A 23266-nucleotide genomic window follows, 5' to 3' on the forward strand; every position below is an offset into this window, starting at 1 on the left:
AAATAACATAAAAATACACTTTTTTTATGTATATAAAATGAAGAAAGAAATGTTTTTTATTATATGTCATACATCTATTCACATATATGGAAAATGGTATTGTTTTTTTTGGTTTTCATTAACTTATGCTACTTATACATGGTTTGTAATTACATTTTCAATACATGCATTAATGTAATCTTTTCTGCTTTGCATCGATACGCCAAAGTAATTTTGTAATTCCTCACGCACTTGTTTCTTGGTCACCTTGGTCAAATCAGCAGTTTCAAGAATACGCTGTACTTGAATCATGATTTCTTCATTCTTGATTCCATCTCCCTGCTCAAATCCATCCATCAACAAAGAATGACTACTAGGAGCCTTATTGAATTGAGACGAGGTCTGTAAAGGAATATATTGTCCAGGAGAGTTGAGTTGTTGAGCGGGGGCAAATGATGCCATTGAACGACTAGAAGGAAGCATCTGTGAGCTGCCGTTACCGTAAGGCATCATGGGCATAGAGTTGTTGGATGGGAAGACCATGCTGTTATGATCAAATCCCATGCTTTGACGTTGTTGTTGACTTCTTGCAGCAGAATATACGCTCATGTTATCAGGCATCATCATCATACCAGAAGGTGCACCATAGACAGATTCTGAGCCAGTATGAGGATAACCACGGCTGCCGTGAGTGTAACCGCTACTGTGAGATATATTATCACTCCACTGATCTTCAGATAATAATTGCTGCTCATAGTCTGACCATTTCATGGTAGGAATTGATTTGGGATCAAAGGTACCCTCGTCAGCCACCACAGCTACCTTCTTTCCCTTTTCACCGACGACCACACGTGTGTTACCCCACGAGAAGTCATCAAAGTGCCAGTAAGCATAGACAGGAATGTAGAATGAAAAGACGGGCATAGCAAGTATAGAGACAAGCATCCACATGATAAATTCCCACCTTCCTTTAACAATAAAAAGTAAGGCCTGAAGACCGTAGGTACCTGCAATGGTTGCGATAGTAATAATAGGCACAGTGTCGCCATCCAAGGTAGCCAAGGTATAGATTAAATAACCCAAGTAACCCAACAGAGCTGGCATGGCCAAGGTACTGATCAAATCCAACATGACAATAAAACGCATTGAGAAACAGCAGAAACCACAAAGACGGGGCAAAAAGATCAGCTCACCCAAGTTATGAACTGTTGAGTTGATCCAACGACGACGTTGAGAGACCAAGACAGACCAAAGATCAGGGGCGTTTGTCTGACATTTAGCATCTGGAGTAAACTTTGTCTTGAAGTCAGCAAAGTGCTTTAGTAAGAGGGTGGTCAGGTAACGATCTTCACCGAGATGAAGCAAGTTTTTCTTGTGCAAGGTATCAACGATATTGACAGAATAGTCCGCAATGACTTCATTACTGATAAAGAGTGCACGTTTACCGTCTACAGTACGAACACGATACATGGTAAAACAACCGGGAAGACAACTGACGGTAGAAAAGAGTGATTCAAAGGATTTGATGAGATGGTGAGAGATAAAGTATTCATAGACTTGAATCATCGTAACCCAGGTATCCTTTTCATTTGACAAGTTTGTTTCACCGCAGATACCAATGATTTTTGAGTCATGTACAGCACTGGCTACCAAAAAGTTTAGACCATCTGGCATGACTTCTGTATCGGCATCCACCATGAGTACAAATTCGTAAAAGTGAGGGCTTACACCAATCACGTTCTTCATTTGGTGGTATACTTCGAGTTGCATGGGATTCATAGGTGCATCATAATGAACACGGTTGAGGAATTGCATGAGTACCAATTGGGAATCACGCTTACCACGATTACCTGGCTTTTGACGTTCACGAGGGTTACCGCACTTGGCAACAACGATATAGGGCACAACATGTCCAGCAACTTCATACAATCCAGAATAGATCTTTGCCATATTGTGTTGTTTGGCGCCTTCACCAACGGATACAAAGGAGAGTGGCTCAGGATCCACTTGCGGATCAACACCAAGAATATCAAGTACAATACGTGGTGTGGGTTTATCGTTACCACTACCTATAATCATACCATCACAAATAACAAAGAGCAACTTGCGTTTGTCATCGTAATCAAGTCGAGCAATAGAGTCAATTGTTTTTCGAAGCGAACCTTCGTCTTCTGTATAACAAGTTACTTGGCAGATCACAAACTTATCATGTTCTTCTGGTGCACGTCTGCCTCCGAATCGAAGAGCGGCTATAAATTTGAAAACAATAACAGCGGCCAAGAGAATGGTGACGACTAATAAGAGATACGTTGAGAATTGACACTTGGTTGAATTTCTTTCGTCTAGAAAACCAACAAAATACAAGTTTCTCAAACAGACAAGTTCCCGCTCTAGGGCAGCAGCGTCCAGGTTGAGGTTTCTAATGGCACTGCTGATATCGTTACCTGACTGCTGCTGGAATAGCTCAACCACTTGCGGGTTTAAAAAGTTGGTGTCAATGCCTGAAGGGGCTGCTGCATTACCTGGCCCTTTAGCATATCGGCCACCCATTGTATATGTTGTGAGATCATAAACTCTTTTGTCAATCACTGCCCAGATACGCAAAGCTTTGATACCGTTAATGGTCGTTGCCGATTTAGCCTGATCAGAAATTGACTTCCAATCATAACCCATGTTACCGACTTTATAGTTTTTACGAAGAAGCGTCATTTGATCATAGTACCAGTTGGGATTATAGGCATCTGAAGTGTATCTAAAATCGTGATATTGAGCATTCGAATCTGTCAAATTAACTGTATAATCCAAGGAGACATAAGGTGATACACCCTCACAAAGAGCAGATACTTGTACAGGAAAGAGATCAGTCGCGTCTGATCCAGCATACTCCATTACAGATGAGGTAGGCACAAGCGTTTGAGGGTAATGATGAGGAGCAAAATTTGTCAAGTGAAAGACTTCACCACGTATAGCCACATAAGCACCCTTTGTATTATCCTTGCCATGATTTGCTAATTCAGATGTAGAATAAACATTTTCCTTAGGACATATAGCCTCACTAAAGAAGACCAAGAACCAAATGATAAAGGCACAGAGCAAAAAGATGAGCATACATAATGTAACTTTTTCACGCCAAGCAACACGTACATCCTTACGTTTCATACGACCACACCAGATTAAGAATTTGGAAGGAATCCACCAGGTACAGAACGTGACAAAGTATAACCATCTTTTACGGGCCGGTGTCATCCTTGCCTCGTCCTCCTCTGTTTCATCCAAGTTTTCTACCACAGGTTCTTGCTGAGGAACAAGTGCCAGACCACCTTGTTGACTAAAGTAAGATTCTGATCCATAAAGTGAGCCTTCGTTTTCCATGTATTGGCCAGATTCATCTTCTGAGTAAAAGGAACCTGTGTCGTTATCATAGTGATTCTGAGGGGGTAAGGGAAGACCTGCTGCTGCCGCTGCTGCCGCCGCACCCGAAAAAGGATGGGACACACTTGTCTCATCTTCTCTACCATGATCCCTTGCTTGACGTTGTTCGATTTTTTCATACGAGCGTAATTGATCTTCTAATTCACGCCATGCAACTGCACTTAAAAATACCTATGAAATAAATATTGAGCATATTGTTGTACAACAAAAATAAAGAAAATTACCTTATTTTGAGTGATGGACATGTCTGGAGTTGTCCAATTCATGATACCAGCTGCCATTTCACATTGCGAACGCAAAAGGCGAGATGTATCTAATTCTTGAAATAAATGACCATAGCGATCTAAAAAATCCTGATGATTGTATGATTCGACATAGGAGACAGCGGGCAATTGCAGTAAAGAAGGTATTCTAAACGAATCTATCTGAGACTGAACGAGCTTTGTATCAACACTACCGGTCTCTTTGTATTTAGGCAGTATACAATAAACAACCCACAATTTGGCTTCCTCAAAGGAGGCTATCAGCTCATCTAAAGCGGACTGTATTTGTGATAATACAGTTGAAGTTGCGCTAGTGCTATTATCTGTTGTGTTACCGCCTTTTTCATTACTACCTCCCTTTCTACGAGTTGAACGACGCTGAGAGGGACCTCTCATCGGCTTGGCAGACTGTTGAGCAGAGATGATGGCCGTATTGTGTTTAGGATGGCTTTGTGTTTTGACATTAGCAAAAAGTTCGACAATGAATGAATTCCAAGAGGGTTGTACATCCATGCCACCTTTAAAGAGGGATAAAAAGTCGACAGAGATCTGACTATTATTTTGTTCAATAAATCCTTGGGTTGAATATTCCACAGGCGTGTTTCCATAGTGTTGAATGACAAAATGACGAGCACTTGTATCTGAATTTTTGACAGAGAAAGCTGAATGGGTTGTGTTGTATTTGATAATGGAGTCCATGATGTTGTTGTCTGTGTAGGCACGCTTGCTGACGTCTGTCATTGTGTTTATTTCGTGGCAGATACCCTTGGGTCTTGTCAATAAATCCAAGGCGGAAGATTGAGGGTTGACGTCGGGAACATGAACACCTTCGGCTCTATATTGGTCTGCTTCAAGCCGAAACATCGTATGATCAATATATTCTTGAATACGTTCATTGGCTAAATTGATAGCGAGTTGTTCAAAACCTGCCACTGAATAATAGGATTGAAGGCCAGGGAAATCGAGTACACCAATAAAACTAGTGAAATCCTCTATGCATGTTTTGCTATTGATCTTTTCAACAATCCAAGAAAACAAGAGAGAGTAAAGGACTTGACAGAGCTCATCACGTTGATGAGCAGCTTGTTCGGCGTTCAAGATTAAAGTAGTAACATCTTTACGAATCATAGTTGTTTTAAAAGTCAAGACATTTTCAAGTGCATGAGGGTCGAGACCCAAAAAATCAGCAACGAGGTCAAGGAGTTCAGTATTCTTAACAAAGGCAGCCTCTTGTGTACCGGTACCTGCGGGGTCTACAAATGAAAGGTTGCCAAGATGAAGAATGGTGGCAACGAGTTGAATTATTCTTCCGATCTGTTCTTTTCTAAAACCACACGTTTTCATTGCAAGTTTCAATTCTTCAAAGTGCTGTGCATCTACTGATGATATCGATCGTTTACTAAATTTTTGTAAGTAAGGGTAACTCGAGGCATCCATGAGCTGAAGTGTTGCTTTTTCCTCTGGGGAAACACCAGCCAATAAATAATAAAAGATATTGAAATTTCCATCTAAAGAGGCCGGTACACAGTCACCAGTTACACGGGAAGACTCTAAGGAGTAATGAAGTGTTTTTGAACCAACCATTCGGCCTCTTTCGTTAAATTGGATTTCGGAATAGTAGCCAAAACGGGAAGAAGATGGACTTGTACCTGTTTGACAGTGCCCAAAAGCTTCCAAGAGTCTCTGAGACTCCAAGATTTGTGTTTGCACTTTGGATTCTTTTTTATGACTGCTCAGTCGTACAAGATGGCGGATAGTTAATTTACGGATGTCGGACTTGCCACTACCGCTGTCCCCTCTGAATGAACGAAATGTAAATTACTTTATATATTTTTTTTTCTGTACAGTTTCCATACCTTAAAACCACTGTTTGATCACTCCCGGTTCTTCTCATATGAAAATACACTCGGTTAATAAGGTCAAACAAATGAGGGCCTGATGATTGTTGATGATTTGTAGCATCTTTATAAGCCGCTACATATTCTAGACTTGTTTGGTCATCATTTATTGATAGTTGTTTCAAGGGATTTAGGGCAACAATATGACGAGAACCAATATTGGTGTATATTTTGTATTCATTATATCGAGAGCGTAAACAAGATGTGATGTTATCCGTTGTTGTATTTGATAGAGTTGTTAAGTCTGTTCTATTTAAATGATCATTTTCTTTTATATTCGACTTTCTCGACTTTTTCATTTTTTTTTTACGGAAAAGTAGAAAAAAAAAAGAGTTTTAAACAATGATAAAAGTTGATTTTATTTTTTTGACCTGGATGAGTTACACAGGAAAAATGAATAAAAATAAACTTTTTTTTTAAAAAAGGTAATAGCAGTAATAAATAAAATATAAATAAATTAAAAAAAGAAAAATTAAAAAAGAAGTTAATTAAGATATCATAACCATAGTCTCTTTCTTCTCTTTCCTTTTTGTTACTGTAAATTTCTCTTTCTCCCTTTTGAAAGAATGAAGATGAAATAAAATAATATAAAAATATTTTTATACCCCGACGACACTTTCTTCAACGAGTGTATACTTTGAAGTGGATCGAGGACAGTGATGGCTGTGTTTTTTGGCGTATTTTTTATGGCATACATGATCTTTATGACAATGGTCTTTTGAGTGATTATGATGATGATGGTGACGATTATGGTTGCGATGGCAATCATTTAAATAATAAAGATACACGGGTGGAGTATTGGCTGCTGTCATCATTTCCTTAGCAACCGGTTCCTCAACTTTTTTTGTTCGCTTTGGTACTTCTATGCTATCCCAATGAACATCATGCTCTTCTGTCTCTTTTGATAGGATTGAAAGGTCAGGTAAAGAATACACGGATCTTCCCATCTGCATGTTTTCTAGTTCTCTTTTTAATTTAATCGGTAGTTTGATTCTCGTTTTTAATCCACTCTCTTCTTTGTTTTCTTCTTCCTTCAAAACGAATATACTCGCTGACGATCTGATGGATTTGATGCTTGCTTCTGTGTTTACACTTGGTGGCTGATTATTATCTTTATTCTTTTCATTTTCTTCTTGTTGTGGCTTTTGAGGCTGTTGTTGTTTCATCATTTCAAAAGCAAGGGGCATCGGTGAAACCATGTGTGATATTGCTGTCGCTTTACTACTATGGTCTTCATCGCTACTGTTGTTGTTACAACATGGATGATTGCTGTTGTGATGATGGTAGTCATGTTGCTTACATTTGTGAATATTACTACTACTGCCTCTTTCGTATAACGAATGGTATGTTGACTTGGGCTTAGCGGTGGTAGCTGCTGTTGCCGCTACCTTGCCTACTTCTAATGAAGATTGCTGTTGTAGTTTTTGAATTTGCTGCTGTTGGAGTAGAAGTTGTTGCTGCTGCTGTTGCTGTTGATACTGTTGCTGTTTAATGAAAAGTTGTTGCTGATGCTGTAACTGCTGTAACTGCTGTTGTTGTTGGGCGATGATCTGCTGCTGCTGTTTTTGTACCTCGTGCTGTATTTGTAACTCTTGATGTCTTTTCATCTCTTGGATTTCCAATTTGAGCTTCATCTCTTCCTCATGTCTCTTCAATTCTTGTTGAACCTGTGTAGAAGGAGTAGGTGGGGAAATAGGATAGGCAGAGACCGAACGGTTAATTTGAAATTTCTTGCTGTCGACTGCTTCTTCCTTTTCTTCAGTTGTTACGGATAAGGTTCGCACAGGTAATTGAGAAAACGAATTACGAATGAAGGCGGGGGCGGATGCCAGGGGTAGGCGTCTTGATAACGTACTCATACTAGATTGTGTCTATTGTACATCATGTGAATTTATATACAAACATCTCAAGAAGGATTTACCTGAACAGGCGCTAAATTGGTTATAGCAGAAGCCGATCGAACCAGTTGGCCTTGTTGTCTTTTTCGTGGAGCGTTATGAGCAGTTGTAAATGAGTGAGATTGAACGACTGTTCTCTGTTTCTCGGGGGTCATGGCAGACGTAGAAGTCAATGCACTTGGAATCTCCTGTCCTATGGATGACACAGACTTTCGAACCTCTTGCCGATGCCTTTCCCTCATACGATTCATCAAATATCTGTTCACTAATGGAACTGAATATCTTTGCTTGGACGCCTGCTCTTCATCCGAATCACTTTCATCGTCGCTGTGCAATAATTGTCGATTGGTAGAAGAAATAAGGGGTTTAAGAGATACTATCCTTGGTTCTGTTGCTGTTGGTGGAGATATGGGTGGAGATACAGGTATATCGTATGGTACCATTGGAGAAGAAGAAGTAGCAGCAAGAGAAGGAACAGTTGTAGACTGGTCGAAGTTGAGGAGTGGAGTGAATTGCTTTCTTTTGATTGGAGAACGATTGGCGTCAAGATTCTGCTTGGAAAAGGAAGAGCTGTCTAGCTCTTTCATGATATCATCCATTAAGCTTGTCTCCGATGGTTTCGGAATAGCAGGGGAAGAGTGATCTAATTGATGAAGGAGAAAGGGAGCATGGCTGGATTCAATAGGGTGTGGCGGAGAAGGTTTTGGCCCTTGCTTTCGAGAAGATTTCTTGAAGCCAAGCAAGCCCATGTTTAACAGAAAAAAGAAAAAGAAAAAAATAAAGAGAGAGAGAAACTATGAAGAAGGGGAGATATTTAAGTTAATTTATGCACCAAGTACTATATTTAGAGTGAATGCTCATTTTATTATGATTCCCTCCCTTACCCTTTCCCCCTAAATTTATGTATAACTTCAATCCATGAAGACATTTGTGCTATGCATTTATATTATTTTGTTATGAATTATTCTTGCACTCTGCTAAATTGAAAGTCTCTTCATTCTCCTAAATGTTTCAAAAAAAATTTTTGAGAACAATGACAATATTTTTATTAAAGCAATTGCAATTCAAGGGTCCATTTTTTAAGTTAAATTGCATCCAAAGTACATAATCACACAAGGGAAATTAAATTTATCCTAAAAAAAAGCATTGTTTATTTCAATAAACGTGACAATTATTCTGAATCTTCGTCTGAATCTTCTTCTTCAGCTGTTTCAAGCCATTCCAAGAAAGGTTTAGCAGCCTTCTTTATATCCTTTGAGATATCACGATCAACGTAACGCTTTGATGGCTTCTCTCCCCACTTCAAAAAGACTTCATCTTCAATAATATCCAAATCATATAACTTCATCAAGATGGTGGGCGTCTTCTTCAACAGAGCATCCTTGTGATTCAATCCAATGATACGTTCAATACCACCAAGAGTAGCCTTTTGATGCTTTTCATCAGTCACGAATTTACGAAGCAATTTAGCACGCTTGGGAATTTGGGTAATAACATTTTCATCAAAGATACATTGAACAAGCACAAGACATGCTTTGTATTTACCAAAAACGCCCAATTCTTCAGCTTTTTTAATAATGGCTTCATCAGTGTGATCTTTGGCACTTTCTAGCCAATCACCAAAAGCATTATACTTATTATCCACTTCATCATCATCGTCATCACCTCCCGTAAAGGCACCAGAGCCTTTGACACTAAGTTCTTTCATACGTTGAGCGACAGCTGCTTCACTTGTGTCCTCGGACCAATCTTCAAGAGCTAACTTGCTTTCCATATTTAATCCAGCGGCTTGCTTTTGAATACGTTGAGAGATAATATCATCATCAGATCCGTTACCAGCATCAGCAGCCTCATCTCCATCAAGAGCTTCAGTAGCATCTTCACCTGTGTTGTTGGCTTGAGCAGTTGCAGCCTTACGCTGCTTACGAACATTCTTGGAAGCAACAGCAGGTGGGTTCTTGACAATGTAAGCAGATAATTTGTGACGCATGTCAGCATTATTTCTAGCACCACAGGCCTTACAGTCCATGAGGATTTCATCGTTTTTGATAATAATATCGGTTTCAGGATTTTTACAAGATTGACACAAGACAAACTTGTTGATAAAACCATCAAGAGTAGATTGAAGTTTGTTTGCATCATGATCACCATTTACAATGTATCGTTCATTTTTGTCGTCACATTTAACTTGGGCGCCTAACTCACAACCAAAATATTTGGTAGGATCTATTAAAGTGTTAATTTCGGAAATTTCAAATAAATTGTATGCAACTTACAAGATGGGGGGCGAGACAATGCACGAGCAATTTCAGCCATGTTGACGACGACAGTTTTAATACCATTACCTTTACCTTCAACCTAACAAAAGAACATTAATTTCATCGAAAAACAAATATTTCATGATTTCTGTACCTTTGCTTGAAGACGAGGCATTTTGTAACGGTAAAAGGAATCTTGAACATCACGTCTTACGTTAATTGTAGCCATTTTGAATAATTGAAAACTTGTTGATTAGAGAAAAAGATAAAATAAAAACTTAATTCTGCTTGATTCATATTAATTCCATATTTACTCACAAAATACTTTTTTTTTTTACTTACTTTAAAACGTTGTAATTGATACTGCTCTATACTTTCTTCGTATGTTGGATTCCAGTTTGATAATGCACAATTCATGTACAAGCTTGAGTTAAAGTAAAACTTTTTTTCTTTTTAAAAGATGCTATAGACTTCTTTTTTGTATGGCTTTCTTTTCTTGTTTCAAAAAAAGGAAGACAAAGTTTCAATGTTCAAAAAAAATTTTTTTTTCCAAAGAAAAAGAAAAAAATACAATAAAGTGACTGAAACCTTAGCCTCACTGTTTAACCAATCAGAATTAAGAATATGTTAATTTTATTTTGTACAATAAATTTTGAACGATATAAGCCATTCTTTTAAATGGATTTGCTTTCTATTATTCCATCCTGTTACAGCAGAGAGCCATGAAGAAACAAAGTGAATACAAAATTACTCTATTAAATAAAGATTTCTATTATGATTCATTATATTAAGTTTATTTATTGATACTCATAGTATTTTGTCAAATAAATAAATAGAGCGTTTGTATGAAATGATGTTTGTATGTGCTGCATTTATGTAGAATGCATAAACCCTTTAATAACTTGAAATATGTTAGAAACAAAAATGTCTGAAGGTAATTTATGCATTCCTTTTATATAAATACCATACACACACAATCAAATTTGAGTTCAGGAACGGAATATCTATAGGCTCTCGTACAGCATCGCATATTAGCCAATCAGAGCTAACGCACAATCAAGAATAAACATACAACACTCCATGATTGTAAACATCTTTTAAATTATTCCTTACTTCTTTTATCATTTTGTTACTAATATAGTCAGATTTGCAAGGGATTTGAAGTACTTTAAAGCAAGTAAAGTTGCAGATTAAAAAAGAAAAACCACCATCTTTTTAGCACTGCAAGATCAAACCTAATTTGAAACTTCCATAACGGAAAAATGACAATATTTAAATTTGATGGCCTGTTTTACTTTAAATTGTGACATATAAGCAATTGTGAATCGTAGTATTATTTTATTCAACTGACTGGGAGGTCCTTAAAATGCAGTTTAAATGAGAATTAAAGTATTTTATGATTACTTTAAATGATAGGCTCTTATGATGCTCGTCGAAGCCATTAGGGGATGATTGGTAAGATATGGCTTCAAGCTTCTCTAAAATCAATATATTAACCATCATCTTTTTATTGTTTACATTTCTTATAAAGCTTGAATAAATATCAAAGGACTTATGTATGCGTTCCTAAGTATGATTTGTTTATCAACTCCTAGTTCTATTTTATATCTTTCTACAATATATCAAGTAGTAGAATCAGTTATTCTGTAACTGTCTTTAATCCTGTTGCACACCTTTTCTTTAAATTAGAATTTGCACAATAAGTAAGCAGTTTATCTCTTATTTCTTCAAGTAATATATGGTAAATATAAAGCTTCAAATAAAAGGTACGTTTTTTTAAAGAAAAAGTATTCAAATATCTATTAAAAAAAAAGCTAAAAATAAATATATGCTGATATAAAGCATTTATATAAAAAGTAATTAAGATATAAATGATTGCTGCACCTTTTTGTCTTTTGTTTTCATCATCTCTAATCCATAAGGGGTTGCTTATAATACCGTTAGTGTTCTTTGTTGTACTATGTTTCTACTATTTTTATGCACCCCTTTAAGTGACATTCACGTTAATAGGGTTACCATTTGAAGAATATATCTTTTTTTGTTTCGTTTAGAATTTATATGTAAGCATCCATGTTACTCATACTTTTATTTCTCTGCTTTGTTTAAATTTTTTTATGAAGACATTGTCAAATGATTAGGAAATGCCCTAATTTACATTTTGTTCCGAATTTATCGGTATGATTTTCAGAAGGGTAATAGCAATAATGAGTACATACAATAAAAGAAAAGAAAAAAGTAAGCGTAAAATAGATAATATATCAACAGCATGAAACTTGCCAATAACTCGAAATCTGCATTTAATGATCAAAGGTGCAATAAGTGAATGTAAATAGACAAAATATCAAGTAATTTAAGTTCAAGCTTACCAAAGTGCATCTGAGGTAACATAGCGATAACTGTGCTGGATGGGTACAAAACTCTAAGTAAAACTCATCGTTCTTCATGCTCTTCAGATCTTCGTCTTCTTCTTCTAGTTGGGTCTCTTCTTTCGGCTCCAATACGCTGAGATCTCTCTGGTATTTTATCATTTAAACAAAGATTGCAAATAATATGAATCATATTTAGATATGCTGCCAAAAACCGATTCCATAAGCGTTTACAATGCTCTTCAGTACCTGAACTATTTTGCATGGTCACTCTGCAATTTAGATTTGTACATCTAGAAGTGCTGAAAGTGGAAATGTTCTTGGTATTATATATCAGTATGAGTAATTTAAGGGCAACCACATTTTCATGGACAATACTCCCATTCACAAGAATGCTGATATCAGAAAGTATTCATTTTCCAGTTTACTCATCTAGGCTCAACCCAATTGAATAATTTTGATCAGCATGTAAAAATAAATTTAAAGAAGAGTTTTTACATAAAGAGATATTGTCATCTAGAATTGGGGATGCATGCAATAAAAATCCTTTTGAGCAACCTACGAGGGCTCTGTAGATACTCAGCTGCTAGACTTGAATATTGTTTGAATCGTAAATTAACATAATTCTCTCTCTTTCTCTTTCTTTTTGTTTTTTCCGTGCATTAAAAAAATTTAAAACTGATTTGAATGTTTTTTTTTCTGAGCCTGGATTAGCTTTTATTCTTAAACTGCACGAATTCTTTTAGTGAAGATAGATGAATATTTTGTGAAAATTGTGTATAAGTTTTTTATGAGCCATATTGAACGCAGCCATTGTATCCGTTGGCGACTTGGCTGGTTACCTAGTAGAAAACCTAAAACTTGCCCTAGGTATTCTCTCCAACGACTTATAAAAGTCTTTTCTATTCATTGCTTGAATATACATCAACATCTATAAATGCCAACAGCTGTTGTAGATCTATTATAGTTCCTTCTTAACATTTTACCTACCTGTCGATCCCGGTTCTATTCTAGTGTGATTTTCTGGCCCCCTCTGGCCGACAATATGTACCATCGCCTATAAACTCGACCTCCTGTGTCATGGTAATATATCTCCACCGCCATTTAACCCAGGGCAACAATTCCTTGACTGGCTTCCACAATTATAATCAGCCGTTTACTTTTCATTTATTTACTTCCTCCCCTTTCCCTTTTCTTTTTTTCATTTTCCCCAAAAAGCTTTTAGTTTAAAATAATTTGATCTAGCCCGGGCGATACGATACCTCAAGATATCACACGCCCACTGCGGTCACTTAAAATTTTTAAATGTGTAAGTTTTTTTTTAGCACACTTTGTATCGTTTTGGGCTTGTCGCTCAATGAAAAGAGGCAAGTAAATTAACCAAACCATAAAAAGCATGTGCACATTAATCATATATTATACTCCCTTTTTCAAGACATAATCACTACATCTCAAATTGTTCCTTTCTATCAAACGGGTAGCTTTTTCAATAGAAAGGCCTTGTAGGCTATCTGAGAAGCCGCAGGCGGCCTTTATGAATTTATTTGTGAAAGCTTTCTTCGTCTTCAATTTAAAAGCTGTTTATTATTGGGGCTTAAATCCTGTTTGACCGGCATACTTAATGTTATACTTTGAATTTAGAAAGTAACACGCTAATATTAATAGATTACATGAATTAGAATACATCGATCGAATTGGTAATAAATCTCACTTGTCCATTTGATTGGCATTCCTTTTGTATTGTTTTATTAAATGCTAAGTATAAGACAAAGATTAATAATAAAAAGTTAAATGAATTAAGGCCAATGTTAAATATATTTTCTAAGCTTTGACATGTAGGTTCTTTGAATAAAAATCCAGCCTTTGTATGTTAATCGCTCTGTTTATGTTTGAAGCATTTCTTCTATGAATGAAATGAAACATGCTTCAGATACAGTCAAACCTATGGAATTTGGCGTTTTCTCAAAAATAAATGTCATGAGTTTAAATTGTTTTTGTCCACTTTGGTTAAAAACAGTTGTCGGAACTAGCTTACTAAAATTGGCTGGAAGCTTGTGCCTAATTGTCGCATATCTTCTACACCTGGTTTTATCCCTCTGTATTTATACTTGAAATATAGATGTACTGATTCTTAACACACACATTGCAATGCAGGCACAGACGTCATAGAAGATATTTATACGGTAGCATCAAACGAGTGGGCTTATGATTTTAATAGTACATTCATAGTATACGTCTCACAAAATGAAAATTCTAGCAGATTTACACCTATAGTCATCAATATTCGAGAATTAGTTAATTCTGATTCGATATCAGATACGATTCTGTTTTTAATACTTGTTTATGAAAAACATAAGATTTCTCCATTCGTTTTGATCATTCCTTCCACGCCTATCAATAGAGAACAATCAGGTATTAGTGAAGACACATTTTTGACACCGTTTAAATCTACGTTTTGGGCGCACAAGTGTTTTTTGTTCTCTCCTTCTGGTATCAGTAACGTAGATGACAGATCTACACTTACATCGTTAGTTGCATTATGCCAGTTCATCTCAAATCCCAGTAAAATATTTTCCTTATATGAGGCTCAACCTCATAGTATTTGCTTTACTTGCGAAGCAAAGAGTAATGTTTAAGAACAGTAGCTTTTATTTTTGATAATAAATATTTTATATTTTGGTTCTTCTTCGGTAATGCCAATAGGAAGTCTTTAGAGTGTGGGATGACGAGTATGACTTGAAAAAACCTTCTGCTTTTCCTTTATCAAAAATTTGTTTCCAGTTTTTATTTTTTCCGACTGTGCTGTTGGATTCGATGAATAAGATATCTTGTTCAGTGCATTTGTTGTCTTTGATTTCTCCTTGGCCTGAATTTGTTGTCAGAAATTCGTTTTGTTCACTTATTAATTCCAAACTTTCGTTTACACATTCCTTTATTTTCTTCACAGCGAGATTTCTTGTGTCCTTGTCTTCGTCTGCAACATGGTCAAGTTGTCTTTTTATCTTCTCAAGAACTAATTGCATGTATTTTACAGATTTGTTTTTCGGCAGTAACTCTTTCATTACTAAGTCTTTGGAAATTTGATAAAGAAATTTTACTGTAGGATCAAGTTGATACCCTAAAGAATCCAAAGACAAACTTCCTGCAATAAGATAATAGCCTAAATCGACAATAGGTTTCATGGGCGATCGACTTAAGAATTTATCTATTGAGCTTTGTGAGATCAAAAGACAATCCTTAGCCCAGAATCTAGATTCAATTTTTAAGAATGGGCTTTCATCACCGCAAGAAAACCCTTTCTCTATATCAACGCTTAAAAATCCTTTGATTGCAAAGATAAGGACGACTGGGTAAGCTTTATATCGACAATAGGCTGATAGTGAATAGCTTATGACTCTGTTCATAAAATCGCGACTAACTTTATATTGAAACTCGATTATAATGGGTGGTCTTTCTGCCGTTGGTTTGTCCTTGACCATGTATACAATATCAGACCTACTTCCATTGGCCCACTCATTTGATGTTACCGTATAAATATCTTCTGGGACGTCTGTGCCTACATTGCAATGTGTGTGTTAAGAACTAGTACATTTATATTTCAAGTATAAATACCTAGTAGTGATTTTACAACCAAATTCACAATCATGGGATCATTAAACAATACAATAGTCGCTCTATTTAAGGATGTCTGATTTAAGGGTATTTTCTATTTATGGGTGTATATCTAAAGAACGGCATAGGTCCCCAGCATAAATACCACTATACCACTATTCTATTTAAGGGTGCAACGCAAACATTTTTTACCACTAAATAGAAATTTTTTTTATGTGGTAGTATTTTTTTTTTGGAGCACTCTAACAATAAATTTTTTACTTTGTAAAATAAGATCAAATTGTTTGCTCTTTTGGCTTATTTAATTCAGCACAAGAGTCAGCCAATCTCATTCGAATTCGGCGATGTAATTTACGATCAAGATCGTCCAAAGGAACTTTGTACTTGAGAATAGTTTCATAGGCTTCTCTCAACCGCTTTTTACGCTCTATTATATCGGCACGCTGCTCATTTTGCTCTGTATTATCATTTTCTTTTGTTTCATCTACGTTGCCTTCTGCCGTTTCTTCATTATTAGTAGTGCTTGTTGTATAACATACTATCATCTCGCTTTCATCTGCTTCAAGGTTCAACTGGCTAACATCAGTAACTTTGTTGTCAAAGTTCCTGGGGGAGATCTGGGAGCATTCCATTTATTGTTTCTGGATTTACTTTAAGCCATGCATTAGCTAGAAAAAACATAGCCTGAGCTTGATCTATTTTGTAAACATTCGGATTATCCAACTTTTTACTGATATACAGACGTAAAGCATGATCGTACTGCTGGGCTCGGAAGTGTGACTTAAAGTTGTCAATGATTCCTGTGTATACAAAATATTAATGAGAAAGCTGTAAAACAAAAAGACAGCTTATATAGCACTTTATCAACAAATAATAAGTTACCTGCATCAAGAGCCTGTAGCTTGTTAGTAGTGTTTGCTAGGATAAATATCAATTTAATATTGTTGAGCGGAATTCTTATTTTATGAACGGACGCATTATCCAAAAGAAGAGCAATTTTTTGACTCTGTCTTCCAAAAGCACCTTTACTTTTTCAGGTAGGTGTCATCCCAGCATAGTAGAATAATGGTAATCAATTTCCAGATCTTTTGTTTTTTGTATATCTTGTACATACATTGTTATCCAATTGCAGTCATGGATAACAAACCAGATCTTGCTTTAAAATATTTGAGGCTCTTGTCTTGTGCGATAACAATTGGTTGCTCTTTGTAAGTCCCATCCGAATTATAGAGCAACCCAACTGTTAGACGGGTTTTACTTTTTTATAGGCCATCAAGCGACGCGGAACATATGATTATTCTTGGTGATTGCTTGTAATATAAGCCTGTTTCGCCAATGTTCAAGATATCTGCAGGATCACATGGCCCAAGAAGTTCTTCTATTTTCCTCAATTCGTTCTGGATATTTTCAGAAGTGATGTCTACTGAGGCACTTTCACCATGCATTGGCCTGCATTTTACTCCAATTCGCTTAAAAAGTTTGGTGAGTCAGCCAGAAGAAAATGAAATTTCATTTTCAAGGATTCTATATGTCTTACATATCGAAGGATTGAGTCTCGATTGACTGGCAGATTGTTATTGTTCATGTCTACAACAAACTTTACTACTTCATCATCAAGTTGAGGATAGCCTGTTGTTTTCCGACTTTTGCCACTATTGACAACATTATTACTATATAACGTTTCAGCATTTTTGATAATGTTTGATATAAATTGAATTTCTTCATAGCCTATTCACTTAATTCTGTTTCATTAAACTGAACAGTAGCATTTTGATTCAAAAGCTCAATTTTTTGAGAAAGAAAAGCATACACGTTTATTATTAGACATTTTTTTATAGATAGAATCTAAACAAAGAAAATAACTTGTTATATCAAATATTTATTCTCATCAAAATTATTTTGAATCTACGACTCGTATGTTATCCTTCCAGCAACTTCGACCAAGTCTTAAGCAAGCTTTGATTTGCTAATGTCCTTACACAATTACCAAATCTATACCAACCGACAGTGGCCTATGTGGAAACAAGTTGTACAAACATGTCTATAATGTAGCTACAATACATATTAAGTGATTTCAATTCTTTGACAGCCACGAATTTCGATTTAGGGGTATGTCTATTTACGGGTGGATATTCCAAAAATTTTGGCTACCTTTACGTAGAGCGACTACAGTAGCTTGCTCATCAAATCTGAGCCTGGTTTCCAGCTTAAAGGCAAAGGAAATGAGCTTATATCTTGACAGATAAAAGTTAGTTGACAGTGCATTTATCAAAGCGGAATCAATACCTTCATCAGACATTATGCAACCTTTGTAGACTGCTGAGAGAAAAGCAGTGATTTTGACTACGACTACGACTACGATGACTACGACCAAAGGGATATTCATAGACGTTTGTCGTTTAAAAAATAAAAGATCATGTGCATATTAGAACGGTGTTTTATTATAGCATTTAATGATTTGGCATTTAGAGTGACTACAAAAGCTATAAAGATCTCTGATGAGTACATCATTACAGGCATCGCCAATCTTATTAGATAAATTTTCTTCACTCGTAAGCCGACCACGCTTCATTTTCCCTTTAACTATTGCCCAAAATTGTTCAATGGGGTTCAATTCAGGTGAATGAGGAGGTAGATACATGACTTTGTAGCCTTTACTTTCAACTTTCCGTAACATCGGCTTGGATTTACGAATAGAAGCATTATCCATAACGATGTAACTTCCCTTAAAAGTTTCATCAAGATCCATTACACTAAGAAGCTCGTTCATAAACTTGCTAAAATGAGCAGTAGTCGTACCTTTTGGTATTGGCTTATTATCGGCAGGATCGTCGTCAACTTCTGGATCCTCTGTACTAATTTCGGTTGCGATTCTCTTTTTTCCATTATTAGCTTTTCTCTTTTATATATATATATATATATATATATATATAGCAGCCTGTGTTTTTTTTCTTGGTGGAGATTTTCTTATGACAACGTGAACAACGCCAGACGAGTGAATAGCCCCGATAATGATATGAGATTGCGCTCTAGTTTTTGGTTGTTTTACTAATAGTAGAACTGCCACTTTTTGATATCCCAATTATTCCTCATATTAATATGAAACCCAGGTTCATCAATGAAAATACAATTTTTTGTAAAATCCAGATCAAAATCTTTCCATTCCATAAACCACTCGGATCTCGTCTGTAGGTTTCCCACTGAGTTTCTGACTTCAGGTTCAAACATCGGTTTTTTCACAGTGATGAGCATTGTGTTTCGTAATTGGTTATTAAATTGCGACTTTGATATAGTAAAGTCTTCAAATCGCTCAGTCAAACTATTTATTATGTCGTCTGAATATAACTGGGGGTCATTATCAAGTAGCTCTTTTATATACTCGTTATGCTCGGTTGTAAATGAGCTTTTCGGACCACTGTTTTGTTCAGACTTTTTACACGCAATCTCTTCTGTCCCTTCGTAATACCTCCACCATCTTAACGCAGTGCGGTAATAAATATTTAAGTCTCTTGCAAACTTGGCCGCTAGTCCACGCTCTTGAGGATTTTCGAGCATACGGTCTATAAATGTTTCTCTGGTGAAGTCGCTGTAGTTGTTGTATAACTTCACTAATGGTTTCAACTTACTAGGTTTCGACAGCTTTTTAACTGAGGACTCTTTAGCAATTTTTTCGGGGGTGCTTAACGCTCAAGTAAGTTTGTCGACTAGTTGTTGTTTCAAGAACTATGTTGGGATCATCGATATGTGGTAAAACATTCTCCATCGGATCGTAAACTTTTTCTCCTTCTTCATTAAAAATGTTTTCCTGTCCATCTTTATAAAAAAAAGTATTCATCACTATGTTATATTTTATCAGGAAGAGAGAGGGACAAAACCAGGTGTAGAAGATATGCGACAATTAGGCACAAGCTTCCAGCCAATTTTAGTAAGCTAGTTCCGACAACTGTTTTTGTTTAAACGTTATATTTTATTAAAGGTCCAATTGAGCGCTAAAAAAATAAAACAAATAAGTGTTCGCCCGGACCAGGTCAATCCGTTAGGATGTCGATGTTATGAAAAAACCCCTCTGGGATAAAGGGTAAAAAAGGTAAAGGGAGAAGAAATGTATTGAGTCATAAAAGATAGAGCTAAAGGAAATGTTTAAGCCATGCGAGGAGCTTCTGACCATGTGGGTGAGTAATGGGGATAACTGTGACATGTTGAAGTTGATCCAGTTCATGTAATATTGAGCATATAGCTGGCCAGCGTTGGGACCAAGATAGTGCTAGAATTTAGGATACTGAGGGGCGAGATGGAAGCATATTCAGAAGGAACGACAGAGGATCTGTAATGGTTTTAGGCATATAGAGGCGTTGGTGCATATTGAGGCAAGTAATGGCATGTTTGCGCTTGAACTTGAACGTAGGGTTTTTGGGACACGGATGCGGCTTTCCACTAGGTAACCAACCTAACCTCCACCGTATACATCGATTATGTTCTGCATAGGACATGGGTAGCCATAAGATAGGGTCCAAAGATACGGATCTACGGCAACTTGAAAGAAGTTTGTAATGCCCACTTTGTTGGCATTTTTCTAGGGATTGTTCCAGGAAGCGTTTTTTGGCTGTTTTGAACATGTGCTTATCCAGTTCCTCTCCTGTATAAGGTAAACTCTGCCAGAGAGGAATCTTGGAAAGGAGGAACCATTGGTGTCCACGAATGTGTCGAATGTGTGGTAATTGTCGACATAACAGTGCGTCCTCAGGTAAGCGAGATCTGCGTAGAAGAAGAAACGCAAGAACGTATAATTGATCGCATAGTTATAGCTCTATAGCTACTACCGCAGCTGGTGCAGCGGAAAAGAGCTTGCGGGGGTTCTGTCTTAGTGTGGGTGTTTCGTTGGAAGAGACCTTGTTTCTCACAGTGAGGGCATTTTAAGACCTTACGGTGTTGTTTGAACTGGGCAATCAATTCAGTAGTTTCCTCTCGGGTAAGGACATTTGATATGCTTAGTGTATTGTTTTGGTTGATAGAGCCAGGTGGCATACTTAGAGACGTTTTATTATTAGAGTATTGGTTTTATAAATTAGCGGGACATTTATTTTTGAGAAAACGCCAAATTCCATAGGTTTGACTGTATATCTTTAGTAACATGTTTAACATTTTTAAATGAGCGAATTCTATGTCTCTGTCATACAAATACTAAAAATAAAGATCGTCCGCTTTATTTCCAATTTCTTTTAAGTAAATCTTATATTAATGAGAAGATATACATATTTTGTTATTATTTTCTTGTTTTCACTACTTATACCAACTTTACTATACATATTTCGTTATAAATCCATTACTGCAACCACTAGGATACAGCAAAATGACAAAAAACCCTTTATATATCCATCTATGGTTAAATATAGTTATAGCTGGCCTATTAATGAACAAACCAATAAGACTCACATAAATAACAATGAGGATATATACAAACATATTGATCAAAAGTACTGCGGAAGAAATAAATGCAGATTTTTATTGCCAGTTGTCGTGGGTGAACAAGGTAAAGAAAAAAAAAAAGCAACCAAGTTTTTGATAAAAATAGTATAGAATCCAAGGCACAAATGCATTTTAGACAACTCGCGTTTTTAGCAGGAAAAATTGGGCGCACGATTGTGCTGCCTAATGTTCATCATTCTCACATGGGTGCTTGTCTTTCTCATCCGTTCAGCTTTTATTATGATCAAAAAAGATGGTTAAAATCAACCAAGAGGCATTTTGACTGGATTACCATGAACGACTTCCAAACGTGGATAAATGAAAGACAGACGGTGGGTGCTCAACCGACCGGCCAAGAGATTTACATTGAAGGAAGTCAAAAGTCCGGTTATCTTTACAAACAAAAAAATTGTTTTCAATCTTTATTTGATTTCACCAATCGACCTATTGTAAGCTACCAATTGGCAGATATTTCACATCCTCTCAAAAAGGATGGAAACATTACAAAGACCATGATGACCTTATTAAGTGATGAAGCTCGTGAATATGAATACCTCGGCAAATCGGATGGCCCGGTAGATGTTATCAACCTATTTTATGACAGAAGGTCCTTTATCTAAAAACTGAAAGTACTTTATATTAACAAAATGATAAATATAGATTCAAATTTATCAACGACCCAATAGCTCAAGTACCTATACCTTATAGTTCAAATTTGGTGGATATTGCAAATGAAATCTCATCTGATTTAAAATCATTTACGGCTGTCCATTGGCGAATGGAAAGAGTACAGCCGGTGTCTAATCTAGTTCAGTGTGCTCAAGATTTAGTGCAAAGGATTAAGAAGCTGAATACGTCTAATGTGTTCTTGCTCACAGACTACCCTCATACGGCAGGCGCAAAGCCAGAATCGAGTTCATTTCACCCCAATCAGCTTAGACCAGCCCATCACAGAGCTATCCGATATTTGTACGAGCATCTGAACGTGACTTTGACGGCCGTTGATCGGTCGATTCCGTATGCTGAAAAGAATTGGAATGTAATACCCATTCGGACAAATGATACGAGTACAATAGGCATTATTGATAAATTAGTGGCTATGAAAGCACAATACTTTTTTGCAGGCAAGCCAGGTGTATGTGCTAAATCAAGTAGTTTTACAGGTACAATCTCTTTTCATCGACACAATGCTATTAGACAGGGTGATAAAGATATCATCGTGCCACTTGAAACATTTGATTTACCCCGTTAAGTTTCTTGTCTTTTTTTCTTTATTTTGTATAATAACGAGCAAAAAATAGCTTAATAAAATGAAAACAAAAGTGAATATTTACATCTACTTTTTGTTAAAAAAACGTTTTTAATTTATAATCGGAGTATTGGGATGAAAGGTTGACAAAATCTTCCATGTCAAGGACTACCAATACCCCCCATTTTCCTTTCGGCCTTCCAAATTTGGCTGAATATGCGCAAAAAGGATTCACAAAGCGATTACTGACGTTTAAGATTCAATACTCAGCATATTTTGAACATTATTGAGATCTTTATTCTTTGAAAAAAAAAAAAAAAAAAAAAAAAAAAAGTTCGAGCAAAGTATACAAAATAGCTCAATACAATGGATGCACATCCGAATTGATTATCGAGTGGCCTTGTGAATATAATAACAAAGTACTTAATGGAAACTAATAAGTTTGATCATTTGCATATTCATCCAAAAGCTAATAAACCCACGGGTATAAAATCTGAATGATTGCCGTAGAGTGTGCAGCACTAATAGTGAGTTGCATTTTGTTTAAAGTGATGCTTTGTTAAATAAGTGATCTGTAATACAATTAGTTATTGTTATGAGCATGTACCAATAGTTTGTTGAAGCTTATATTTATCAGATTACACAGTTGAATTGTCAAGAATACAGTCAACAGATCTACATTATACCTCTTTTCATTCGAAGCATATCTAAATGACAAGAATGCGTGCTATGCTTTTTTTTTTGCTATTTAGCCATTCTTAGATATATAATATAATGTTATGAGTAAATATAAATCACTTAAAAGCCACTGTTAGGATTAGTCAATATAGAATAAAAAAAAGAAC

The 23266-nt window shown here is 36.2% G+C and overlaps 8 protein-coding genes across 8 annotated transcripts; 1 reads left to right on the top strand and 7 right to left on the bottom strand.

The window, feature by feature from the left end:
• Positions 1-132: 132 nt before the first annotated feature.
• On the bottom strand, positions 133-5258 carry RO3G_04443 (uncharacterized protein; the record flags this gene model as incomplete). Its single annotated transcript, XM_067659033.1, has 3 exons — positions 133-2273; positions 2424-3582; positions 3636-5258. 3 exons carry the CDS (start codon positions 5256-5258, stop codon positions 133-135), a joined length of 4923 nt encoding a protein of 1640 aa, XP_067515134.1.
• Positions 5259-6171: 913 nt separating this feature from the next.
• Positions 6172-8219, bottom strand: RO3G_04444 (uncharacterized protein; the record flags this gene model as incomplete). The annotated part of the gene is made up of 2 exons (XM_067659034.1): positions 6172-7443; positions 7494-8219. 2 exons carry the CDS (start codon positions 8217-8219, stop codon positions 6172-6174), a joined length of 1998 nt encoding a protein of 665 aa, XP_067515135.1.
• Positions 8220-8641: 422 nt separating this feature from the next.
• RO3G_04445 (uncharacterized protein) lies at positions 8642-9957 on the bottom strand (the record flags this gene model as incomplete). The annotated part of the gene is made up of 3 exons (XM_067659035.1): positions 8642-9696; positions 9747-9828; positions 9883-9957. 3 exons carry the CDS (start codon positions 9955-9957, stop codon positions 8642-8644), a joined length of 1212 nt encoding a protein of 403 aa, XP_067515136.1.
• Positions 9958-15092: 5135 nt separating this feature from the next.
• On the bottom strand, positions 15093-16338 carry RO3G_04446 (uncharacterized protein; the record flags this gene model as incomplete). The annotated part of the gene is made up of 5 exons (XM_067659036.1): positions 15093-15107; positions 15193-15650; positions 15707-15800; positions 15860-15900; positions 16062-16338. The coding sequence occupies 5 exons, from the start codon at positions 16336-16338 to the stop codon at positions 15093-15095; spliced, it is 885 nt and encodes a 294-aa protein (XP_067515137.1).
• A 1360-nt stretch (positions 16339-17698) lies between these two features.
• RO3G_04447 (uncharacterized protein) lies at positions 17699-18005 on the bottom strand (the record flags this gene model as incomplete). The annotated part of the gene is made up of 2 exons (XM_067659037.1): positions 17699-17718; positions 17864-18005. The coding sequence occupies 2 exons, from the start codon at positions 18003-18005 to the stop codon at positions 17699-17701; spliced, it is 162 nt and encodes a 53-aa protein (XP_067515138.1).
• A 166-nt stretch (positions 18006-18171) lies between these two features.
• Positions 18172-18958, bottom strand: RO3G_04448 (uncharacterized protein; the record flags this gene model as incomplete). Its single annotated transcript, XM_067659038.1, has 3 exons — positions 18172-18180; positions 18291-18605; positions 18920-18958. The coding sequence occupies 3 exons, from the start codon at positions 18956-18958 to the stop codon at positions 18172-18174; spliced, it is 363 nt and encodes a 120-aa protein (XP_067515139.1).
• Positions 18959-19977: 1019 nt separating this feature from the next.
• RO3G_04449 (uncharacterized protein) lies at positions 19978-20618 on the bottom strand (the record flags this gene model as incomplete). The annotated part of the gene is made up of 2 exons (XM_067659039.1): positions 19978-20461; positions 20608-20618. 2 exons carry the CDS (start codon positions 20616-20618, stop codon positions 19978-19980), a joined length of 495 nt encoding a protein of 164 aa, XP_067515140.1.
• Positions 20619-21375: 757 nt separating this feature from the next.
• On the top strand, positions 21376-22424 carry RO3G_04450 (uncharacterized protein; the record flags this gene model as incomplete). The annotated part of the gene is made up of 2 exons (XM_067659040.1): positions 21376-21712; positions 21859-22424. 2 exons carry the CDS (start codon positions 21376-21378, stop codon positions 22422-22424), a joined length of 903 nt encoding a protein of 300 aa, XP_067515141.1.
• Positions 22425-23266: the final 842 nt, after the last annotated feature.

This window comes from Rhizopus delemar, genomic scaffold, assembly GCF_000149305.1.
Source record: "Rhizopus delemar RA 99-880 supercont3.3 genomic scaffold, whole genome shotgun sequence".
NCBI classification, from domain to species: Eukaryota; Fungi; Mucoromycota; class Mucoromycetes; order Mucorales; family Rhizopodaceae; genus Rhizopus; species Rhizopus delemar.